General features: G+C 48.8%; 2 protein-coding genes across 2 annotated transcripts; one reads left to right on the plus strand and one right to left on the minus strand.

The window, feature by feature from the left end:
• Window positions 1-1519: 1519 nt before the first annotated feature.
• Window positions 1520-11487, plus strand: LOC8024781 (pre-mRNA-splicing factor 18). The gene is made up of 8 exons (XM_002407060.5): window positions 1520-2035; window positions 2290-2394; window positions 5344-5418; window positions 6944-7207; window positions 8594-8878; window positions 9743-9860; window positions 10468-10505; window positions 11108-11487. Exons 1-8 carry the CDS (start codon window positions 1970-1972, stop codon window positions 11183-11185), a joined length of 1029 nt encoding a protein of 342 aa, XP_002407104.3. The 5' UTR covers window positions 1520-1969; the 3' UTR covers window positions 11186-11487.
• Window positions 11430-17505, minus strand: LOC8024782 (BLOC-1-related complex subunit 6). The gene is made up of 5 exons (XM_002407061.5): window positions 16745-17505; window positions 14321-14499; window positions 12990-13073; window positions 11956-12032; window positions 11430-11554 (listed from the first exon to the last, which is right to left on the minus strand). The coding sequence occupies exons 1-5, from the start codon at window positions 17349-17351 to the stop codon at window positions 11497-11499; spliced, it is 1005 nt and encodes a 334-aa protein (XP_002407105.1). The 5' UTR covers window positions 17352-17505; the 3' UTR covers window positions 11430-11496.
• Between the last annotated feature and the right edge of the window lie 1123 nt (window positions 17506-18628).

The raw sequence follows: 18628 nt of genomic DNA on the forward strand, positions 1-18628 counted from the left end.
TGTTCTAAGTAGTACAAACTTGTCCAGAGCAAGGATAAACTCGTGTCCTTGGTGCGCTATTTTGAAGACTGGTTGAGATCCATGTATTGATGGCACCGAATAATACATCTGGCAGGGTAGGCCATTTGATGCTCTTGCAAAGCATGAGAACATGTTTTGCAAGACCAGGACATTGGTGGATTTGGACGAGAAACAAACAATGCATCTCTTCACTAACACAGAAAAACTAGAACGTGGTTGGTTTTGCTTCTGCACAATTGCACAAAGTACTGACTGTGTGTGTGTGTGGCACTGTGGACTCTGAAGGAGGGCAGTTAGAAAAGTTGAAAAGTAAATGCATAGGCACTTCCTTTGTTAACTGAGGTAAAAACAGATCAGTTGGTAACGTTTAGCTCGTTTTGGGGAGGGGGGGGAGGTCGTCGCAGTTAACCATTACTAACATTTAGCTAGGAATTGTTTTTAAGGGGGAGGAGGTGGGTGTTACGCCAAGCTCATTTGTTTGCTTCTCGTGCAGGGGTTGCGGTGACATTGGGAAGCCGAGTTCTGATTTACTTGATTGGAAAAATAGTGGGTGGGCCTCAAGGCAGCTAGCGTTGAGGTCTACCCACTATCCTTCCAATCAAAGTCAATCAAAACTCTGGTGTGCTAATGTCACCGCAACCCCTGCGCGCGCAAATAGCAGACAAACTTGCGCTCTGCTTACCTCGATGGCTTGGAGGTAGGAAGCTTCTGGAGGTGAAATGATGCCACCAGAAGTGAAGCCGGGTGGGTCTTCCGGTTTGGAGGGATGCCCCAACGATGACCAAAAACCAAAAGACGCTTGAATGAAAAGGAGCTGATTGGCATTTTGGCCAGGTGTTTTTGGCCACCCTTAGGGACATATCCGACTGACTGGGACCTCTACTTTCTGAGTGGGCTTGCGCACACCAGCTCTGAACACGTGTAGTGAAAGCTCGCTGCAGAATCCAGGGATCCTGGGTTCAATCCCCACCCCTGCCCGTGTCGATCTGGATTAGCATGGTAGCGGTGTGCGGTCGTGTATTCCTGCTGCATGATGCACATTAAAGACCCCAGGCTAGCAGTTGTACAGGTTGCGTCGCATCTACAAAAGGGTAACAATGCCACCATGTTTCTGGCAGACTAACCCTGCTAACCCCCCACTGTATAAGCAATTAACGCAAGACCCCTTTTGAAATACTGTCCTCTGTTGGCAGCTATGAAACCCTGCACAATGGCGGACTAAAACGTCAGGGCACACTGGAAAAAAACACCCACAGAAAAAGGTTGAGAGCGCGTAGTGACGTTGCACTTTCGACGCTGATTGATTCGTCGGCTCGGAGTGTTTGTCGCGCTCCGACGTTCGTTATCGTATGGGATGACTTGCACGTTCCTCGAAGCAGTTGTTCCACCATTACGCAGTGGTCCAACCTTCTGATAAACGGCACGTGACTTTCGAAAGGGGCCTATTACTTTTTTTTTTTTTCCTCTGCTCTTTGCCCTAGGGTGCCTTGCGCTTTTTGTACATTCTGTTTACCCCCCAAACGCGCCCACGTACTTTCGTTTTCCTCCGTCCTCAACCAATGACGGCGCGTGCCGCTGAGAGAAACGAACAAAGACTGAAACCAGAAGGCCAGAACAGAAGACTCGCAGTTTTCGCGTAGTCGTGGTTTTGGTAAACGAAGATATATTTCGACCACAAATACTTTTTATTGGCGCAGTGGACAACGAATTTTGTATGTATTCGCCGTCCCCACGTTCCCACGCCGAATTTCGATTCGCTTACGTCAAGTTTAAGCCAAGGAACTCCGTTTCGTCAGCGAACGCTGGGTAAGACTCGATTTAACTGGAATCCAATCCGATCCACATCCGATCTCTCGACAACTGTGTGCGTCGTTTTTCGCGTTCTTGGTGGTGGTCCATCACTTACTTTGCAAACAGCTCGTATGGCCTGTTCCCATTTGTGGTCCGCATGATGGACGTGTTAAAAGCCGAAATAGAACGCAAGCGTCGTCAACTGAAAAGCAAAGATCTCATCGTGAGTTGTCCTGCCTTTGCACCGTTTTCTTGGATCCGTGACTACTGGGAGAACCTGTCACCGAGATGTTCAAATTGTGATTTGCACGGATACTTTTCTGTTCCGAATGAGGGGATAAATGATCCTAGCGTTAGGTAAAATATTCGGACCAGTCGTGCACAAGACGGCCATATTTGTCGTCGTCTGCCTGGCCGGCTCCGTAGGTAGGGGGAACGAAGGTAACACTGACGCCGATGGTTGCATTCGACGTGCAGGGGCCGAACAAGAAATACTTCAAGCGTGAAGAGCTCATCAAGAAGACCGAGGAGGAGTACCTGGAGCGGCGGAGGGCCAAAGGTACCGACGAAGGAGACGATCAGGTGACGATGGGGCTTTTCTCGCAGGCTGCTTTGTTCACTGCCCCGCTGGACTCGCTGGCAGCCGAGAAGCGGTTGCTGTGCTCTGCTAGAGGCTGGTTCACGCATTCGACACTGCTTACGACCGAGTGCGTTAAAACTTCTAGTGATCCCTTGCATATGTATATATGTATGTATATTTGCGGCGCAATCTCTTTGTATCGAGTCTTGAAAGACACGCCAATAAACTGAAAAAAAAAGGACAGCAACGGAAGAGAATTGGTCAGCACGTGTGTCCAAAGTTCGCCAACGGTCACTTTCGCACAGTTAAAGTTAATCAGTTTACATGACACCATAATCTTGGTCACGCCCCTGATTTTTCAGTCGAGTCTGCCACCATGCCTCGAGCCTCTGCTTGGAGCATACTACATGGATGTGTTTGTTGGTGAAACCAAGTGCCTGCTCCAAGCGGGCACCCACGACAGGCATTGGGTGTAGTGCCCTGCACGCAAGCGCACTGCATACCGTTTCAGTCACACTGCCATCGTACTTGCGTCGGTATAGGCGGGTACTTAGGGCACCACCACGGGCCTCAATAAGCAGTCGACTGCCTAGTGTGTTCCCTCAGAAAGTCACCGGGGCAATCTCCGTCTTCAGAGACGCACACATGCGCATGGAAGGATGTTGTAGCATGCCGCTCATCCAACGGTCCCTCTCAACCTTCTTCACTTCCTCCCGCACTGTGCTCATCCACTCCTTTTCTGTTTGAGGTTCAGCGGCCAAGCTGAAGATCTCACGAAAGAACACACTGGCGCCATCTATCGGGTAGCCGTGGAACCCTTGCAATTTCCGTACATTTCCTTATGTTTTTTTTCTCATAATTTTTTCTTTATTGGCTCGAAACACTTTTGACAGTGTTTTAAACGACCGTTTCTAATAGGTATACATAATTTGATCTCGTAAATACGGCAAAAACCTTCGCTCTAGGGAAAGGCAGTTCCAGGGTCACCTCATAGATTGCACCAGTGCGCCATTGCATTTTCTCGACGTACGAGAACGCAAAAAGTTGGTCGTAAGCAAACGCAGGTGTGAATCAGCGTTTAGTGTGGCTCGAGGAACCTCGCCTTCAAAACGTATGCCTGGCCCGCTTTTCTTGCCCACACCGCCATTGCAGTGCCTTCGGTTTTGGGCAACTTTGAGGAGCAGCCAAGTTGTGCATTTCTCAAAAATTTCTCTAAAGGTTTGTGGCCAGTTTTAGGTGTTGCTCACAGACTTTCTTGCCTAAGCATCAAGCCCTGCTTCTTGCATATTACCGATATTTTTATTTCTTGGCAACTTCCTTTACATCATAATCCTCTAGCACACACAAAAAAAAAAAGGGTTGATTAAAAGTTGATTGCGACACTCCTATATCGCCTCTTGATGGTTTGCGAATGAGTCCGACTTCGAATTTCCAAATGGGCCGAGGTCGTCACAGTGAAATTAGTTTTGACTGAGTGCACTTCAGTTCGCTGTGAAATGGTGGAACCGAGTGTTTTGCTGCCATGGGGTAGGAAGAAGTGGAAGTGACATACCTGCTCGAGCCAGCCTACAAAAAATATCAAGTGAAGCAAGAAGTGGAGGTTGGTGGGAATGCTCTCAAGGGTGACCAAAACCCAGCCAAAACTGCTGTTGACACTGGTTGGCACTGAATCAGCCATCCTTTCTGTCCAATAGCGTCTTTTGGTTTTGGTCATGGTTGGGGGCGTGTCCCTCCAAACCAGAAGCTACCTGCCTCCATAATTAAAATATGGCAACCAACCAATTCCTAAACATGTAGGAGCCCTACGTTTCGAACCGACTCGGTTCTTCGTCAGGGGCGACTGTGGCCGTTGAGGAGCGACGTTTTTCGATCTTCTTTTTCTTTTCTCAGGGATGTGGCGCATTTCTCGATCTTCTTCTTTCATGAATATGGCGAAGCCCGTTCACATACACTGTTGGTAAAGCACCAAGGCACCTATTTATGTTGCCTGGCGTCGTTTGAATATGCCAGGACTCGACGAAAAGCCTATGTCGGTTGTTAGTCTCTGCGTCGATAATGCTGGTGTTGTCGAAGTCAATTCGGTGGTCTTTGACTTCGCAGTGCTCGGCGACTGCGCTGCGCTCGTGGTCGAGCTTGCGAACGTCGTTTTTGTGTTGGCGTATTCTTTCATTGAAATTCTTTGTCTCGCCGATGTCTCGCCGATAAACCACGCCCTGCGTTTTTAAGAAAGAAAAGAAAAAAAAAGAAAAAAAGAAAGAGAAAAAACGCAGGGCGTGGTTTATAAGATCCCTTGTGCAGATTGTCCAGCCACTTACATCGGCGAGACAAAGAATTTCAATGAAAGAATACGCCAACACAAAAACGACGTTCGCAAGCTCGACCACGAGCGCAGCGCAGTCGCCGAGCACTGCGAAGTCAAAGACCACCGAATTGACTTCGACAACACCAGCATTATCGACGCAGAGACTAACAACCGACATAGGCTTTTCGTCGAGTCCTGGCATATTCAAACGACGCCAGGCAACATAAATAGGTGCCTTGGTGCTTTACCAACAGTGTATGTGAACGGGCTTCGCCATATTCATGAAAGAAGAAGATCGAGAAATGCGCCACATCCCTGAGAAAAGAAAAAGAAGATCGAAAAACGTCGCTCCTCAACGGCCACAGTCGCCCCTGTTGAAGAACCGAGTCGGTTCGAAACGTAGGGCTCCTACTTGTTTAGGAATTGGTTGGTTGCCATATTTTAATTATTGTATTCCCCAACCAGAAAGATTTCTCTCAAAATGTTTAGTTTCATACCTGCCTCCATGCTTGCTGCACACGCGCTGCCTGTTGCCGACAGATGGATGCATGCATATGGCTGAACCCCTCCGATTGGGCAGCAGTTTGCGCCACCTAGCCAGTGCTTGTGCCCCATCTGCTGCAGTGCCCCCTGTGGGCATCTTTTGCAGGCCTCGACGTCCCTCTCCGTTGCCAGCTTGTTGAAGAGGAAACAAGAGGATGAGCGAGTGCTGCCCAGGAAGGAGGTATGCCTCCCCCTTCAGCTGTGCTGCTTCTCATGAGCTTTTATACATCATTCTGATAACTGCCTACTGTGCACTGTGCCACCTTTGTCTGCTGGGCGGTAGAAGTTGTTCTAAGTACGTGCAGCAGCTCCCGTGCTAAATACCAGATGCCACACACGTGTCCGCAGCCCGTGGCTTTGGCATTTTTAGCCCGGGTGACGGCTAATGAAAAAGTGTACGGTAGTTTTAAACTAAGCTCGAGAGTTTGTTCACTGGATGGACTCGGTGGCACACTCTTCCTTTTGAAGGAACTCAATAAACCAGTTCGTCAACAGATTGCAGTGAGCACAGGGGCATAATCAGATGGTGCATGCTTTTGGTAGAAATATGGAAGGACAAGTTAACTGCCCAAAAAAATACAAAAAAACAAAACATCCCTTATCATTGTCCTTGCTTATTAAAATCACCAATTGACATGGTGGCCCACTGCAACATTTATTTTGGCAAGATGAAGGATTTAAAATGTAAGTCAGTTTTAGTTACTTTTCCTTCCACCAGGTAATAAATGCCTGAGTGGCCTACATATCGCAGAAAAAAAAGGGAGCTTACCTGGATGTTTGTTTATAGAAAAGAAAAAAAAATTTGAATTCTTTTTCCTATGTGGAGTGCAGGTTAGTTTGCTTTCTGCACACGGCTTTAGATGATGTCAGTATGCTAAGCTCTTATTGGCTGGTTGAAAAAAATAGTGGGTAGAACCGGAGGCGCCTAACATTGAAGTGTATCCACTATCCTTTGAATCGTAGCTCGGCGTTCTTTTGACATCACCGCAACTCCTTTGCAAGAAGCAAACGACTTGCTCTCTGCATTGATTAAAATGAGCTCATGTTTTGACACTTTCAAATAACAAATGCGTCGCCTACGGGCACCTCTGTAGGAAATCGTAGCGCGATTCAATAAGACAGTGGTTCCCAGCCATGGATGTGTCGGGGACCCCTTGCGGACCACTTTCAGTGATGGGGGACCCCTTCCAGCGGGGGGGGGCGGGAAGGGAGGGAGGGGGAGGGGGAGAGGAGGGTGGGAGGGGGGGGGGGGACGTTAGTAAGTTAACACATCTGGAGCATGAAACAGGTGCCTTTTATTGCTACATAGCAGAAAAACATAAAACAAAGGTGCCACATCACTTCATTCTGGTCAGTTCATCAATACGTGGCACACTCGCGCTTCAAACTACAAAAAACGTGCCAACTAAAAAAAAATTTTGTTGAGGGTTTTGTGGACCCCAGAAGTGGCTTCGTGGACCCTCTGGGGTCCGCAGACCCCTATTTGGGAACCACTGCAATAAGAAATCGATTTCTGCTGTCCCTTAGAAGGACCAGGGCGTCAGCTGGTTCAAACCATAGTTTAGGAATGGCCGAGACAATAGTGGACCTTTGCGGCATTTTCCGTGATAGAAAAACGGGTGAAGGAGAAGGAAATAAAGTTGGCTTATATTCCGCATACTGTCAATTTCTGTTGCCAACTGGTCCACTTTCTGTTCCGACTCCAGGTGGTCCGACGGCTGCGAGAGCGGGGCGAGCCCGTGCTGCTGTTTGCCGAGACGGAGACGGAAGCATTCCACCGGCTTCGGCGCCTGGAGATCCTCGAGCCGGAAGTGGACCGGGGACTGCGCAATGACTTCCAGGAGGCCATGGAGAAAGTGGACCAGATCTACCTGGACGAGATCCTCAAGTCGCAGGGCAAGACCGAGGACGGAAAGTCCATCCACGACGTCAAGGTGGACAGCGAGGGCACCACCATCGACGACATTCAGGTGATCCGGTCGGCGCGTCCGTCGCGGCGGTTTGCCGACAGCCGAAGGCGCTTCGTGTCTTCGCGAGAAAAACAGGTTTCATAGTCCTTCGACAAAAGCATGAACTAGTGAGGGAATATTCTTTAACAGGTTGTCAGCATTGCTTTAGTACTTCCTGAAACATGACATAATGCTTCCTAAACTCCGTTTCACTTTAAGTTACCGCAGACGACGCTGCGATTTGAAGAACAGCGCCAAAAGTGCGTCGTCATGGCGCTCGTTTTCTTTTTTGGTTTGTTATTACTGGCATGCAGGAAAAAGTGCAGGAACACGGCACGTTCACTGTGTGTGACTGTGGTCAAACTTAAAGTGCCACGGTGTAAAAGTTTTTAAAAACATTTCTGCACAATGACGCCAGTTAGCCCTTTTGTCTCATTTGTCAATTAACACATTATTCTTTCAACTTGCTAATGGTTTGCATTACCTTTGTTTCACTGCAACTACTTTCTCCAATTTATTTGTAGTTGCGTGCGGTAATAGTTGGGCAGTAATTCTTTGCCGAGTTTCCGATAATTTTGGTACGATGCATCACAGTTGTCTGGATGTTGCTTTTATATAAGTAGTGCTTTTCGTGACATGGAAACATCCGAAACAGCAGCGAGGTGGACAGTGGGGCCCGCTGGTTCATCTAGATTATTAGAAAAATAGCAGTTTTCCTTGAGCCAAGGCTACTGCAAGGAGCAACCCATGCAGTAGCCCTTCACACGAGGGGGGCACCGACACTTGAATTGGCTCTCTGGAGACGTAGCATTTGCTGTTTGCCAAGTTACAGTGAAACGGAGTATAGTGGCAGGGCATGTGTGCTAGCTGCTGCTGGTAAACACGTTTCTGCATTCGTTCAGTTGCTCTTGCGAGTTTTTGAACCTAGATGCATCCTAAAAACCCGCTGACACACTCGCGACTGCTTACCACAAAGTTCTTGCGATCTCTTACGACGAGAAAGCACACTGGCATGTTGGCAACATCCATAAGGTGGCCCTGGAACGGCAGTACACCAGAGCGAAGGCTTTGCGGCATTTGTGAGATCATATGTACATACAATCTACAAGAAGAGGCGTTTTTAACACTGGTTGAAGTTTTCCAAACCCCCCCCACCCCCCCCCCCCCCCAAAAAAAAAAAAAAAATTATGCACAAAAAGATACAGAAACTGCGAGTGTTCCATAGCTGCCCAATAGATGGCGCACTGGTGACTGCATACGACTGTTAGACTGCCGTATGCAGTCGGATGTGCGTTAAGTAGCCTCGATGCGATGGCATAAGTGCTTGAAGCACCTGCGCTAGGAGGGAAGCGTGGTCCTTTGAAAAGAAGCGTCAATGCCGTTCTTTGCATTGCAACCCCCGCGCAGAACATAGCCAACGAGCTGGGGGAGCGGCGGAACAAGGGCAAGGACGCGGAGATGATCCTGACGGCCCTCAAGTTCATCCTGCAGCTGTGGGGGGAGAAGCTGAACTCGCGGGCGGAGGCGGAGAAGACCTCGATGCGGGGCAAGATGTCCTCCGCGACGTACAACCAGACGCAGGCGTACCTGCGGCCCCTGTTCAAGCGGCTGCGCAAGAACACCATCCCCGAGGACATCCTCGACCACCTGGTGCGCATCGTCAAGCACATGCTCCAGAGGGAGTATGTCCGGGTGGGTGCCCATTCTCTTTCTCTCTCCTTCTCCCTCTGGCACTCACCTCTCTGACTTTGAGTGTTTTCATTTCGGCCCTTTGTGGGAAAGGGATTAGGGGAGAATGCGAGGCTAGGCAACGTTTTATTTCCGTCGATTCTATCATTCGAGAGTTGCACTTGCTACATACCTTGGAAAGGGGTCTCCTGCTTTCAAGATGCTCCTCCCCACGTTTTAATTTACCACCTTCCGCGTGTTGTTTGTTCCCGCCCTTTGTGTAAATCATGTAAGTGGCACTCGAAATAATTAATATAATTTTATATTAACACACAGAGTGCAAACGAGTGATTACCAGCTTAATAAAGCTTGGGTTTGGGCTAGTTGGTTTTTCATTATTTTTTGTGTTGCGCTGCTAAAGTTTACAATCTAGGACGAATCTAGATTGTGAACTAGAGGTGTGCAAGTGTCATCCTTCTTCATCCTAGATTGTAAACTTTAGCGGTGCAGAAAAAAAAATGATTACCAGCGTTTTTGTTTTTTCTTACAATTCAAAGCATACCATAAAACAATACAGCGCGGCAGAAAGAACTTGTTTGAAGTGCTTCGCATCTCGCACGAATACCTTGCACAACTAAAATGTGAGAAAATGCCGACGTTATTTTCGTGCTAACAGCATTGCTTGTGTACACGCTTTAAAGATGGGTTATCTAGCTAAAACCGGATGTTTCCAGTCAAAATCATTCGAATTATCCCCATAGAAACCACACATTAGAAGCGGCATCAGTCCGTTGAGACGGCAGAATGCCAAGTAGGCTCGTGGTCCGGCTTCCCACGCGAGCGTGGCCCGGCGAAGGCGCGACGGAAGGACTTTCATTGGGCTCGCAGGCCAACGACGCCTACCTGCAGATGGCCATCGGCAATGCCCCGTGGCCCATCGGCGTCACCATGGTGGGCATCCACGCTCGGACAGGTCGGGAGAAGATCTTCTCCCAGAACATCGCCCGTATCCTTTGGGGAGCCTGCAGCCCCACCACGCGTCTTTTTTATGATGGCTGAGCAAAGTGACTGCTGCTTTCGGTTGCTGAAGTTGCAGACGCCAGCGCACCAGCTCGAACGGCGCTTTCCTTCCACAAGCACGTGCATGCGACTGGTAGGCACGGAGCCCGATTTGCATCTTCCACTTCGCTCGCGGCAGAGCCACTGTGCTTTGCTTAGAGTATAGACACTTTGTATCCGAATTGTTGTGGGCGCCGCTATTTTGTTGCCCGGTGGAGGGTGGGCACAATCGGCAGTAATTACCGATTTGAAAGTGCGACTTCCTCGGCTTTTTATGCGGTGTCGGGAAGCTTGGGCGGCATCGTTGCGCTCTGTTTCGGACCGTTTTTGACGTTTCCAGAGGACAGGAAAGCGTTCCGCAACTTCAGATGAAGCCTGGGACGATTGACGACACTAAATTTTAAGATGACCGGGGTGTCGTCACTTCCAAAGCGTGGCATACTTGGTGGCTCTGGTGCATGCATAAGGTGAAACAATCTGTGGCTAATGCTGAATGCTTCGCTGGTCGGTTCTCGACGGCGTTTTTCCTTGACCGAGGTTCCAACGTGCGGCAGACGTCCTCAACGACGAAACGCAACGCAAATTCATCCAGGTAAGGCCTTTGTGAAAGGGTATCCACCCGTTTGTAACGTCCACCGTGAAGCCCTGCACGAACGCCCTTCCCCGAAAGATTGCCCCTCTAATTTTTTTGGCCGAATATCTACAACATAAAAGTTCAGAAACGTCGCAACATAAAAGTTCAGAAACTTCGGATATCGCGCGGCGTTTGACGGGAATCGCATCGACCGTGCAAATTGCGGTATGCATGCAACGCACGAGTTCGTAGCGGGTTCTTGCGCTTGTTGTCCACAATGTGCGCCTGTACGTGATAGTGGTTTTCGTGATGCCAGAATTTGCGGCGGGTTCTCGCGCGTGTATTGTGCCATGAAGCACAAATCTGCTGCCTCTGCAGTCTGTAATATGCGTTCCCGTAACACCCGAGTTTCTGGTGAATTCATGGAATGTGAACTAGCCGCGTCTGCGACCTACGGTATCGGTTCCCGTTTCACATGGCCCGTAGCGAGCACCTCAATGTTTATCGCCAACTTTTAATGAAATTTTGCTGTTTCGGTACTACTGACCCCATATTTTTGGCCGTTTATCTCTTTGTTTTGGGTGGGCATTCTTACGGGATCCCACGGTGCTCTCTCGCAGGCCCTGAAGCGACTCATGACGCAGTGCCAGCGACTCTTCCCCACCGACCCTTCCCGATCCGTCGAGTACAATGCGTGACGGACACGGTTTTGTGCGGCAATGTGCGGACATCTTGCGGGACGTGTGGCCCACTTGTGGAGAGACGACTTGTTTTACCAACATCGCTCTAAACGACCGGATCTGAACACGAGGCGAAAAGTTCCATTGTGTTCTCTCGACCTCTGGAAAACAAGCCTGCTCAGTTGTTTCCCCTTGGGCAGCAACGTAGGACGAAGGGAAGTCGTAAGGCAAATTCGTTACAGGTTCGCTAGTCGGACGTAAATAATGCAACATCTTTTAATAGACGCCATAAATAAAGAAAATATGTTGCTCTCTGAAAACGTTTGGTGTCAGGTCTTTCCTTCCACGGCATTCTCGAAGTGATCCAACAGCTTCTTGATGTTTTTGCTGAAATACGGGTCAAGGAAATGTCGCTTTCATCTGTATGCAGTTACACCGTCATATAACGACTCAAAACTCGGCGGGGAATTTTCCAGTTTCTGAGCATTGTGCATAGCATTTAATTAGAGCAATCTAACGCAAATAAAATAGTGTGAGGTGGACAAGGACAAGCCAGTAGGACCGACAAGCACTGCCTTGCTTGTCCCAACTGCCCGTCTCGTCTTACTTTGTCCTTGTCTTGTTTTATCTGCATTGAAATGCACCAACTAGCCGAGGAACATACCTTACTGGCAAAATCCAGTTGTGAATCAGCTGTCTTCAAATTCATAATAAAAATGTCGGCACATTAAAAAAAAATACAGGAGCTTCTCAGAAACTGATGGCAGAAGGCAAGTGGGAAAGGATACACTTGGTTTGCCAGGCTGTACAGGGGCTTCATGGAGTTGCTCACTTCTTCGTGTTTGGCCATCAGCTGGTACATTGCCTGGAAGCAGCATCGCCACAAATGGAGGAACACTACGAAGCATTGGCATCATGACCCCCTCGTTCTTAGGTGGTCGTCACAAAAGTGAAAAGTTGCAGCATGCGTGAGAAGAAGGCTGCTTCCTATGTGCCGACACATTGCAGGGAAGCACATAGTGGATTGTCAGAGGTGTTTCCAGGCACTAAAAGGATTGTGCAGAAAAAATTAATTTGCCCAAATAAAATTTTTTTTTTTTTTTGCTTTTTTTATTTTAAGTTTTTAGTATTCTGAGTTTTTTTAGTTCACTGACAAGTTTATTATTTACATTGTACGACATACTGCTGAAAAAATAGCTCACTCGAAATGGTTGTCGCCACAATTTTACAAAGAAAAACCCTTGTGGAAATTTTCCCACAAGGGTTTCCCACAATTTACATCTACAGTAAAACCTCGTTATAACAAAACGGGATATAACAAACTAATGGATATAACAAAGCAATCATAATTCCCCTTGCTTGCTAATAGTGGGAAGAAATGGACATTGGCTATAACAAACTAATGGTTATAATGAAATAATTATGACCGCTCCTTCAACTTTGTTATAACGAGGTTTTACTGTACTTCATATCCAACCTGTACTGTTCCGATTTCGAAACAAGGACTGTGGACACTTTGACCAGACCAAAAATGGGACTTGCTGACCACAATTTTTTTTTTTTTAATGTAGGATACTGAGAAGGAACTTCCTCGAGGTTCATGTTTAACTAAGAGACCAGGCTTTCACAGGGCATCTTGACTTAAACAGCGCAAAAAAGTCACGTAAGGAAGAGACAACAGGAAGGAAAGAGCGCTGTTTAAGTCAAGATGTCTATCCAACTCGCCTAGCAACTCATTTTGGTTTCACAGGGCACTGGATCATCATTGGTCATTGGAAGATACATGGTTTTCTCACTGCTAATTCCTTCCACATGTACTCACCTTGATGTTTGAGTCTGCCACATCGCACGTCTTGCACATTCCTCTTTCATACAGGCGAATGCAGTCGACGGTCATGGACGAGATCTGGAAGAACAAAAACCACTATTGCCGTTTGCTTTTAAGGTTGCGGTTCTCACTTTTTACATTGCCCCGGTGCAGCAAGCCCAGGGAAATGGCGTTTGCTGGCTGGTTTATATTGGTCCCGTTGCCTTCAGTACAAGTGTCTGGCCAATGGCACCCAGATGGCAAGATTCGCGCATTACGTCACTGTTGGATCCCCAACCCATGGCGAAGATGGCAAAGCTCAAAGAGAGAACTGGGAAAAGCGGTGATGTGTACGCGAGCTAGGCAGCACTGCATGGATCCACTACTGACAACTAGGAAAGGCGTAAGCGCTGCCTTCTAGGAGGGATGATCCCGACTCGCAGTGATGCGAGTTGGGGAAGTCGGCCAGGGAAGTTTTGGAGGCCCAGCATGTACCCGGTGCACAGGGTTCGGCCCGGCGATGCCGACGCGCCTTGTGGCAACCGTACTTGTGGGTCGAAACTATTTGCCAAGCTCTCCGAATATATGCAGCCTCTGGTCACGATCCCGGAGCAGCTCTAAAAATAACTTGTGTTGCCCGTTCCTAGGCCCTTGCAGGATCTACAACATTGCAAGTAGAGTGGCCCCCACACTTAACGCCGCCGTGCGGTTGCTTAGCGCAGAATGACCACAGGCAACTCTGCAATCTCGGCGGCTTGTACGCCTCCCGGGGAAAATACCAGAGATGTCTCTTCCAATTACCGCACACTTTGAACGGCAGCCACGGCAACTCTCAAGCCTGACCCTTTGACGGTTGTTGCCGTCCACGTATGGTGGCAATTACAGATTTGAAAGTTTAAAACCGTCCCCCGTTCTGGCTGACGAGCAGCCAGAAAGGAGGAAAGTGCTTCTCAATTCCTCCTTTCCATTAGACAAAGAGGGAGACCTTCTTCCCTTCTGTGGGGAGTAGCTCAAAGACTTACTCCTGCAAGAGGGAGAGAAAGGAGTCCGAGAGGGAATGGAGAGAAGGAAACCATTATTTTTCCCGATAGAAGACACTTTTGTACGTCGGCCACTAACACTGTGTGCAGTGGCATTACGTTCGAGGTTCACTGCACACGAGTGTGCCAAAATATCGACTTGGGTGGAGTCCAAGAGCAACACCTGCCGACCAGGTTTAGACTGGTACAGTGTGCCCTGCAAGGGCACGAGGCACCAGACTCGGCAAAATCCAGGCACAATGCCCGTGGCAAGCATTCTGCGTGGATGCTGCCTCTGCAAGAGGTGGTCGGAGTCGAGGTACTGACACTGTGCATGTTTGCGCTGAGGCTCTGAAGCAGGGAGTCGACGGAAGCGGCCACGGTCCTTGCTTCGCCCTCCAGGTCGGCCAACACCGTGGGGTCCACGAGGGCAAGCTGCGGAGCGAGCAGCTGCTTGTACAGGCTGGGAGTGGAGGAGCGCGACGTCGGGAACGACGGCAGGCCCTCTGCGAATCGAGGGAGACTGCATGCATCACACACGCTAGCAGCACGGATCATTCGGGACTCGGTGGCTGGCATCTCGTTCCAAGTTTCTAGCATACTTAGCACTTGGTTACAGGCTTTAGATGAGCTAGATGGTACCTATTGCTAAGAGTGTAACTTCTTTGTAACTTAACATCTTTGTAACTAATAGTTCTTTTCCGTATATTGTTAGGAAGCTGAAGGCGACAGGGCAGTGGCACGCATGACCATCTCACATCAGGCCTCACATACTTGCCCAGTCTCCACAAATCCTGTCTGTTCTGTCATGTCCTGCACTGTCCTTTCTGCTACCAACAGCATAATCCTAACAATATGTGAACAGCCTTGGAAAAAGTCGATTATGCGCATGAAGAAGTGTACCAAAGCAAAGTTGTTAGTCAGTGGCTTTGTCCTGTTCCATCCTTTCTTCAATTTCTGTAAGATCAAGCTGACCCTTCACCAATGCCGAGAGCAAGTCGTCTGCTTCCTGTACAGGAGTTGCAGTGGCCTCAGAACAACACCAAGTTTTGGCTGGCTTTGGTTGAAAGGATAGTGTGAAGACCTCAATCCTAGGTGCCTTGCGTTCTACCCACTAGTTTTTGGAGCGCAGCTCTTAGGCACCCATTTCCTGCTTAAGCGTCATCGGCGTAACTGCACGGTGCATGATGGGTAAATTTCCCCGCTAAATTTAGTGGAAAACTTTTCCCGCTAAATGTAGCGAAAAAATTTCCCCGCCAAATTTAGCGTAAAAAAATTGCCCGCTAAATCTAGCGGAAATACTTCCCCGCTAAATTTAGCTGGGAATTTGTTCCGCTAAATTAAGCGGAAAATTTTGTCCTAAATGGGAGACAAGCAGGAGAGGAGGAGGGGCATAGCCTCCTCTCCGTACCTTCCCCTCCTCCTCCTCAAGAGCTGCGCTCTAATTCGGCGTTACAGGGAGTTGTAAGCGGCTTTCATTTTTTCAATCAGCCAATAAGAGCTTGGCGTTCTGATATCATATTGCAGCCCCTGTGCAAGAAGCAGACGAACTTGCACTCTGCATACTTAGGATATCACAAACTACTCCCATGCATAACAAGAGCACAAAAACATTCTCAGGATGACCCCCATGGCTTAATTCCTTCAAAATGAATGAACAAACTATAAGCATAACAACATACTCAACAGGCAAAGGAATCAATAACTGAATAGGCAAAAGATCCTGAGTGCTATGCAGAGAGCAAGTCGTCTGCTTCTTGGGCAGGAGTTGCAGTGACGCCAAGACGATGCTGAGCTCTGATTGGCTTTGATTGGAAGGATAGTGGGTAGACCTCAATGCTTGATGTCTTGAGGTCTACCCACTAGTTTTTTCAATCATCCAATGAGAGCTCGGCATTCTGACATCATCGCAACCCCTGTGCAAGAAGCAGATGAACTTCCACTCTCCATAGCGCTACATTTCCCTCAGCAGCACACAGAGAGAAAGCACAGCTATTTCCTCTCTCTTCATCGGAGCCTAATTTGTGCAACTAACCTTTTTAGTATCACATTACACCTAATGAGAATGCTATAAGCGACAGAGGTGACAGTACACACGCTTCCTTGAGGCACCTTTTGATACTGCTAAGGCCCTTCTACCTTTCACATTATAATAACCGTGCTACCGAAAACAGCCCCAATAATCCCTTTCCTTGTTCACATTTTTGCACGCTACCCTAATGGCTAAATAAATATCCCTAATAGACTACGTCTCAACGGTACCACCTTTATAGACCGAGTGAATTTGGGAAAGGCTTTGTGCCCCTTCGAAAACTATTTCCGGAGCTCACCCATGTCTCTCTGACCACTCTTTTCTTTGCATAGCCAGTTTTCACATAGGTGCTACGGGACAATTGGATGTTGTCCTCGTTCAGCTCTGCACAGGGATCCCTCCCTATTTTTAGGAACCTGTCTTTTGCGCGCTTGTTTTGTCAATCCCTTGCTATAGTTTCATGATGAAAATAATCCCTGGAGAAGGGGAACAAGGGGGACAAAGGACAAACATAAATCTCCAAAGTCTGCCTCGTTGGTATGCCACCAGGACCTGCCTTTCTTCCCGTTGCCACATCAATCCCAACTTTTGCCAATGCAGCATTGTGAAAGCTTGCCGACAAATCGTCTGTCTCGTGTTGGCGAGAGAGTTGTTCGAATATCCGCCGAGTGGGGACACGCAGCTAGAGAACCCTCTTCAGAAGGCAGCACCGGACCCACCTGCCAACTTGGTGACGGGGCTGCTCAGCTTGATCTTCTCCTGCAAGTCTTCGGCGACGAAGTTGACCATGTCACCCTCGTACGTCAGCGTCCCTTGAAGATCGGACAGACCGCTCGCCTCGCTGCCGTACCTCCCGTGCACCAAAGCGCCGTCTTCGAGCGCCTCTTCGGCACTGAGCATGGACGAGCACGGACTGGTCGCCTGACTGTCCGACACGGGCCGGCAGCGGGCCGACGACCCAGCCACCGGAGGCGACCTCAAGCCAAGCGTCTGCGGCCTCGGTTGGGCGCCGTCACGGTCTTCTTCGCGGTTGATTTCGTCGACCAGTCGGTTGATGCCCTGCGTGGCGTCTTGGACTTCGGCTAGGTCGGAGATCTCGCCCGGAAGCAGATCCCCGTCGTCGTCCTCGTCCAGACAGATCTCGCTGTAGGAGGCCGTCATGACGTCGTGAAGGTCGTCGTCGTCGGAGTCCGCGAGGTCGGGGGGCGCGACGGGTGACGCAGAGCCACTCGCCCCCCCGCCGTTGGCGTCCTCTTCATCGGCGGGACGTCGCGCCGCCGAGTTGTCCAGGTTCTCCAGACGAGGTGGTCTGTTTTCGACGCTCATGACTGTCGGAGACACCGCCTCTTAGCTTGAATCACGCTGAGAACCCCCCTGACTGTGCACTCCGCCAAGCATCGAATCATCAAACCGCATCAAATCAGCATCAAATGCATTGATCAAATGCGTCTGTGTTGCTGTTGGGATTGGATTGGATTGCGGCGGCTTCAAATGCTCCATCTAGCCAAACATGCACACACAGACACACACACACACAGACAAAGCTTTGAATATTATTTTTTTATATTAGTTACAATGTATCTTACTAATAGTTAATTGTGCTAATGACACTGATTTTCTTGGCACATTTCGTTTTGTGGCCAAGCAAAATGTGAAATCCAATCCAAGACAAAATAAAATTGCGCCTCTTTCGAACGCGCTCTCATGTCTTCCAACCTCCTTGTGCTATCGGGCTGCCGTGCTGCTTGCTATCGTGTCACTGTGAAATTCAAAGTTGGTTAGGCGTTTTGTGCGGTGGCAGCTTTGCTATAAACATAGGAGAATGCATATGCCTGAAGCAAGTAGTCTAGCTCATGTAAACACCACCAGAAAAAAGTTCTTGGGAACGTCAGACCGTCTTTTCAGTGTGGAGGACAAGCTCCTCCTGCAAAGTCCTCCACTCTTTCCACATGAGGAGAGCGAACGCTGGAGAGGAGGAAAGTCCTTCCTCATATCCTCTCCAGCATTCCCTCTGCTAAAGTGGAAAGAGCAGTGGGGGCAACTTGTCCGGCACTCTAAAAGCCGGTTCTCGCATGCAGCGAAGCGCTAATGCAGCACTGCTCACGTGTCGTCAGCTACTTATCGTCTGCCATGAGCAACAGTTTTGACGGTGGGATAAAGCTGGTGAACACTCCGGTAATGCATGCGCTTAGTGCGAGGTTAGCGCAATGCTTGTAGCGCTCTGCTGAATGTGTGAACAGGCCTTTAACGTGACACCAACTAGCTGTATCGATGGTGTTGACACTATCATAATTTCAGGCATGTCCATATGACAAGCCTCATCCTGGAGTGTCAGAGAGTCAGGTGAACTGCGCAAATTGGTGCTAGCTTTTCGCTTCAAGAAATAACTCGCATAGCCATGCTACCGAGCAAGTTCCATGCGCTCGTTGGAAGCTCAGAACCCTTGTCGTTCTAATCCCCTCGATTACAGAAATTCGCTCATGTGCTGCAGTAGTAGATCACTCTCGACATGATGACCCAGTTGTCACTGCTATGGAGATTGGACAACTTTAGCACACTCGTTCTTGCATTAATTGTCACTCTATTTCAAATGTAGTTCTATT

The sequence above is a fragment of the Ixodes scapularis genome, unplaced genomic scaffold (assembly GCF_016920785.2).
Source record: "Ixodes scapularis isolate PalLabHiFi unplaced genomic scaffold, ASM1692078v2 PGA_scaffold8__174_contigs__length_109621045, whole genome shotgun sequence".
In the NCBI taxonomy this organism is placed as follows: domain Eukaryota; kingdom Metazoa; phylum Arthropoda; class Arachnida; order Ixodida; family Ixodidae; genus Ixodes; species Ixodes scapularis.

What these genes read in the sequence shown, in the direction of transcription:
- LOC8024781 (XM_002407060.5), top strand. Translation starts at nt 1,970, where the DNA reads ATGATGGACGTGTTAAAAGCCGAAATAGAACGCAAGCGTCGTCAACTG. An exon ending in CCGACGAAGGAGACGATCAG is followed by an intron (nt 2,395 to 5,343) that starts GTGACGATGGGG and finishes CATCTTTTGCAG; the next exon opens with GCCTCGACGTCCCTCTCCGT. An exon ending in CCACCATCGACGACATTCAG is followed by an intron (nt 7,208 to 8,593) that starts GTGATCCGGTCG and finishes ACCCCCGCGCAG; the next exon opens with AACATAGCCAACGAGCTGGG.
- LOC8024782 (XM_002407061.5), bottom strand. Translation starts at nt 17,351, where the DNA reads ATGAGCGTCGAAAACAGACCACCTCGTCTGGAGAACCTGGACAACTCG. An exon ending in CCCCGTCACCAAGTTGGCAG is followed by an intron (nt 14,500 to 16,744) that starts GTGGGTCCGGTG and finishes CTCGATTCGCAG; the next exon opens with AGGGCCTGCCGTCGTTCCCG. An exon ending in TCAGCGCAAACATGCACAGT is followed by an intron (nt 13,074 to 14,320) that starts GTCAGTACCTCG and finishes TTGTTCTTCCAG; the next exon opens with ATCTCGTCCATGACCGTCGA.